Below are 5,331 nucleotides of genomic sequence, written 5' to 3' on the forward strand. Positions count from 1 at the left end.
AGGGAGGGGGGAGAGGAGGATGCGAGCAGAGAAGGAGGGGGAGGCGAAGGGATGGAGAGAGAGACGGGGAGCGGAGAGATGGAGGAGCGGGAGAGAAGGAAAGAGGGGTGAGAGATAAGGAGGGAGAGATAGAGAGAGAAAGAGAGGGACGAGAGAGTGACATGTAAGAGTGAGTGAGACAGATGAGTGAGAGAAGAGAGATAGATAGAGGACAGACGGCATAGCGGGCAGATGGAGTTTGGGAGACACAAAGAAATAGTCTCAACAGTGAGCGAGAAAAGGTAGGCGCAAGGAGCGGAAGAGTGAGGGGAGAAGAGTGAGGGAGAGAGAGAGAGAGAAGAGGAAGGAGAGAGAAAGGGAGAGAGAGAGAAGTGAGCGGACGAGAGGAGAGTCAGAAGATAGCGGCTGCATGACAAGCAACTACGTATTAACTGCTGCGCTAACACAGACACTGTGCTGCCACCTGCTGTCCTATCTACACGTAGAAGCATACATCACAGATTATCACTGCATTTAGATTACTAATTTGTTACATCATAGCATATAGCATATAGCATATTTTAGACGCATATACATCATAGATGTTTACTGCATTTAGATATTCTTGCGTTACCAATCTTTTACAAAGAGTCTTAGAATAATGATTATCACTGCCAACGGTCCAACGATGACGCCGCCAAAACTTTCACTACGGCTACAAACAGCAATAAAGATGTCGTGTAACAAGAAAGACAGCGAAATTATACGGGAATATCGTGAGATATTTGTGCATTTCAGGATCATCTGTAAATTCTTAGGGTTGGGCTTTCCGAATCAATTCTCACCTTTCTTACAACTGTACAAAAACAGCACAAACTCAGTCTATGGGGACAATACATACATCACATACACAACAATCCAATAGTGCGTGTGTTCCCTTCACAGTCATTATACAGTCATAACAAACTAGCTCTACTCATGTAGAACGCGTCCATATGTGCGTGTGTGTGTGCGTGCGTGCGTGCGTGCGAGAATTTGTATGTGCATGTACACGTACATTAAGATCGCATGAACAAAATGTTTAAAGCCTAGCGCAGACTTGTGACTTTTTCATGCAACTCGGCTGCGATTCTAGTGCAGTCGAAATTGCTGTGAAATCGCTATGTCTGCGGGAACGTGCAACTGCAACTCGTAACGATTCTGGTCGCTTGCAACGAGTTGCAAGAAATCAGACTGGTTTGATTTCCAGCAACTCGTCGCTCCCAATCGCTCCGAAATCGCTTCGAAATCGCATGTGTGCGGGTAGAGAGCGACTTGCATGCGCACACACGGTGAAGCGTGCGACCGATCCCATGAGGTTGCAGGTTGCAGCGCCGAGTAACCAAAAATCGCAAGTCTGCGCTAAGCTTAATATGATCTTGCGCACATGTATAGCACGTGCGTGCGTGCGTGCGTGCGTGCATGCGTGCGTGCATGAATGCGTCCGTGTGTGCGTGAGTATGTATGCATGTGTGTATGTATGTATGTATGTATGTATGTATGTATGTACTACGTGCTACCTGTAGCATGTACGTGCCACTGGCTGCCGCTGTATATACAGGTAGAGATGACAGTTAACGAGGGAGCCTACCTGTCATCCTCCAGTGACATGTCGCCTCTGTGCATGTCCCTCACCGCTGCCATGCCCTCCTGAAAGCGAGCCTGCAGCCGGCTGGAGTAGTTGTACGCCCCGCCCTCGCTGATGTACCTACAACAACAACAACAACAACAACAACGATAACAATAATAATAATAATACATACTCTGTGTAAGCACTGATACATATATGTGCTAGTTATAGAAAACAACCATGTTTCTATATGCTATAATGAGCATGCTGTAACATGCTATATAGTCCCCACACGACGTGTAATATTAAATGATTTACTTGTTCAATTTATGAAGATTAGAAAAGGTTCAACCAATGAGTAATTGCACTAGAAGGCATCGCAGAAGTTTCATTTTTAGAAAAGCATATTCTACAAAATTAACAAATCTTGCAATATCCATCCTCACTCACCTGCCTTTTAAAATAATAAGTCAAACAGCCACTAATTGGAACAGAAAATATGTCGGCTTAGCAGTTTTAGAAAAGTCATATCCTCTACGACGTAAAATAATTCTCACAAAATCACAATTGAGGAAAATTACCCAAAATGAGATTAATAATAAGGGAAATAGGAATGAATATAATGAGGCTCCTAAATGATTGACACATGCGTATGCCAGACCCACTATAAATGATGACATTTATTAAACTGTCTACGTCACGAATTTCGAGCACCAGCAAGTAGTATATTTGTGTATTATTTGTACAAAATTAAATTGTATGAAAATACAATTGGCGTTTATGTTTACTTTTCATGCTTATATACCTTCTTTATACTCCCTAATTTGCCGGTGCATTCGATGTAACCAAACGCTCGACACAACAACAACCGCCATTAATTCGAAACTAAATTCTGATAATTCTGAATAAAATTCTGATATCGAAAATAAATGCCGAATGCGATAAACGACCGAATAAATATCTGTCACTTCCAAATATCTGACAAGAACTGAATCAACGTATAGGAATAGTTATGACTCACATCCATGATTCGTGCAGTTATTCCGTACGGAATTAATGTTCGCTGCTATTAATTCGGTTTCTCGAGGCGGTGCACCAATGAATAATGATGAGGCTGGTTGCTCATAATGGTGAGAAACCAACAGCTTAGCTACATCGATCATGCTATATTGCTGCTGCTGCTGCTGCTGCTGATGATGATGTTGATGATGATGATGATGATGCTACTGCTGCTGCTGCTGATGCTGATGATGATGATGATGATGATGATGATGATGATGATGAAGACGAAGATGGCGGCGATGAATTTAGGCCTACTTGTTGCGGCATGTAACTAATAATAACTATGCAGGCACGTATAAATTTCTCAACGCAAACGAGGTAATTCTAGAACATGATGATGGAGAATCAATCTCAGTTCTGTTCAAGATTAAAAGATTTGTATTCAGGCTTAAAAGAGTTGCGTTCAAGGTTAAATTAAATGTAACGTTCAAGGTTCTGTGTTCCGTTCAAGGTCGGAAAATCTCTTTAAAGTCGACAGAGTTCTAGTTAAATGAGCTCGTGCTTACGCACGCACACGTGTGTATGTGTGCCCATATCTGCATTACTTATAAACATCAGAATGAATTCGGAAATAAATCAGAACGTAATTAGAATTAATCTCACTGACTCCGAAAATTCTCCTCCGAATGAATTCGGAATGAATCTAAATAAATTCGGAATGAAAATCGCAACAAATACAAAACGAAATCAGAACAGATACAGAACGTAATCGTAACGAATACAGAACGAAATCGGAACAGATAGTACAGAACAAAATCGGAAGTCATTGCTGTAAGGGCTGTGTGAGGGAGACGGCGCACGCGCGCTCACCCGCTGAGCAGGTCGTCTCCACCGCGCACGTTGTTGCGCAGCACGCCGCCGTCTGACATGTAACCCTCGGCGATGTCGATCACCTCCAGGTCAGAGCCGTAGTCCGCCTCGTAGACCGAGTTGCTGTTCGACACCGTGCGCTTCATGCTCGCCGCAGCAGCCGCCGCCGCCGCGGAGGCTGAGGAGAAGGGCTTCGTCGTCTCCTGGCTGTTGAGAACGTGGCGGCTGGCGGCGAGGCGCGGCGTGCCGCTAGCATCCTAGGGGGAAACGCACGCGATGTTGTTAGTTCGTTGGACGGTGGAAGGAAAAAACTAAACCTGTGTTCAGTTTAACCACAACCTACAACACACCTGAAATTTCTACCTGCGTTGCTGCTCACCTGGCAGCGCAGTGATGGCAGGGTCAGCTTGGTGTGGTGGCTGCACGTGTAACCTTACACACATACATTCCACGTGTAACACCTGTATTCCACCTACGTGTAACGCTGACAACACACCTGCTACTCTACCCGTGTGCTCTCCTGCTCACCTGGAAGTGCAGGTATTACATTCCACGTGTAACACCTGTATTCCACCTACGTGTAACGCTGACAACACACCTGCTACTCTACCCGTGTGCTCTCCTGCTCACCTACTCCTTAACTGCCACCTACAACATACCTGCAAGGTGTTCTACCTGCGTTCAGTCTACCTGCCTATAGTTCACGCTCACCTGGAAGCGCAGCGGTGACAGGGTCAGCTTGGTGTGGTGGCTGCACATGTAACATTACACACCTGCTATTCTACCCTTGTGCCCTCCTGCTCACCTTGAAGCGCAGCGGTGACAGGGTCAGCTTGGTGTGGTGGCTGTCACGCACGCACACACACACACGCACACGCACGTGCGCGCACGCACGCACGCAAACACACGCACGCGCACTTGCGCGCACCACAGACACCGGGATGACGCCGACACAGCACGGCGGAGCGGAGAAGAGTCAGAGAGACACGAAAAGAGCCAGGCAGCCACACGCGCACCCACTCCGAGACGAAGACAACTCTGCTATGAAGCCATATCGGGCTGCAGTACGAGAGAGCGCGCGCGCGCGCAGCCACTCGCAGCAGCAGGCAGCAGCCACTCGCGCACCCACACACGCGCGCCCTTCCACGATCAATGTCTCCCATGCACTAGCAGGAGAGAGCGGCAACAGCAGCAGCAGCAGCAGCAGCAGCAGCAACAACAGCAGCAGCAGCGACAACAACAGCAGCAGCAGCAGCAGCAGCGACAGCTGCAGTGAACAACAGCAATTACCACTGCGTAAAAGAAACGGTTTTCTAGCAACACCTTCTTACCCTAGTAACACCCGAAATTTCACGAAACGCGTACGCACGGAACGAGCGGAAAATTTCACGGACAAAACTGACAGTTATACGACGTTACAATAACACAATATAATAGACAACAACGTACACAACGGACGTGAACACGCGGCTCGGACGTATGTAGTTTTCGTGGCCGAGGCCCGCGGCTCGCACGCACGCACGCACGCACACCGACTCACACACATCTGTGATGATGAAGTCCATCGAAATGTCAACACGCACGCCCTCTGGTTGTGATTTGAGACTAATGGGCGTCGAGAGATTTCACGTGTCTGGAGTCTCCCGCTCAGTGATCTAATCACCACAAAACGCCGGCACTCTTACCTCGTCCTCTCCGCCCATCGGCGCATACACGACCATCGGGAGAAGTTCGCTGCAATTACCCCTCCACCGTGATAAACAGAAAAGGAGAGAGAAGGGGGGGGAGAGAGAGAGAGAAGGAGAGAGAGAAAAAAAGATAGCAAGATAGCAAGATAGATAGATAGATAGATAGATAGATAGATAGATAGA

General features: G+C 47.0%; 1 protein-coding gene across 1 annotated transcript in view; it reads right to left on the reverse strand.

Moving 5' to 3' along the window:
• Nucleotides 1-5,331, reverse strand: part of LOC106810285 (serine-rich adhesin for platelets-like) — a 131,854-nt gene that overhangs the window by 35,990 nt on the left and 90,533 nt on the right. Inside the window, exons 12-13 of the mRNA XM_014813582.1 lie at nt 3,461-3,717; nt 1,610-1,726 (exon numbers count right to left, since the gene is read on the reverse strand). Coding sequence (XP_014669068.1) covers nt 1,610-1,726; nt 3,461-3,717 — 374 coding nt within the window. The remainder of the gene's footprint in view (nt 1-1,609; nt 1,727-3,460; nt 3,718-5,331) is intronic.

Source organism: Priapulus caudatus, unplaced genomic scaffold (genome assembly GCF_000485595.1).
Source record: "Priapulus caudatus unplaced genomic scaffold, Priapulus_caudatus-5.0.1 Scaffold426, whole genome shotgun sequence".
Lineage (NCBI taxonomy): Eukaryota > Metazoa > Priapulida > Priapulimorpha > Priapulimorphida > Priapulidae > Priapulus > Priapulus caudatus.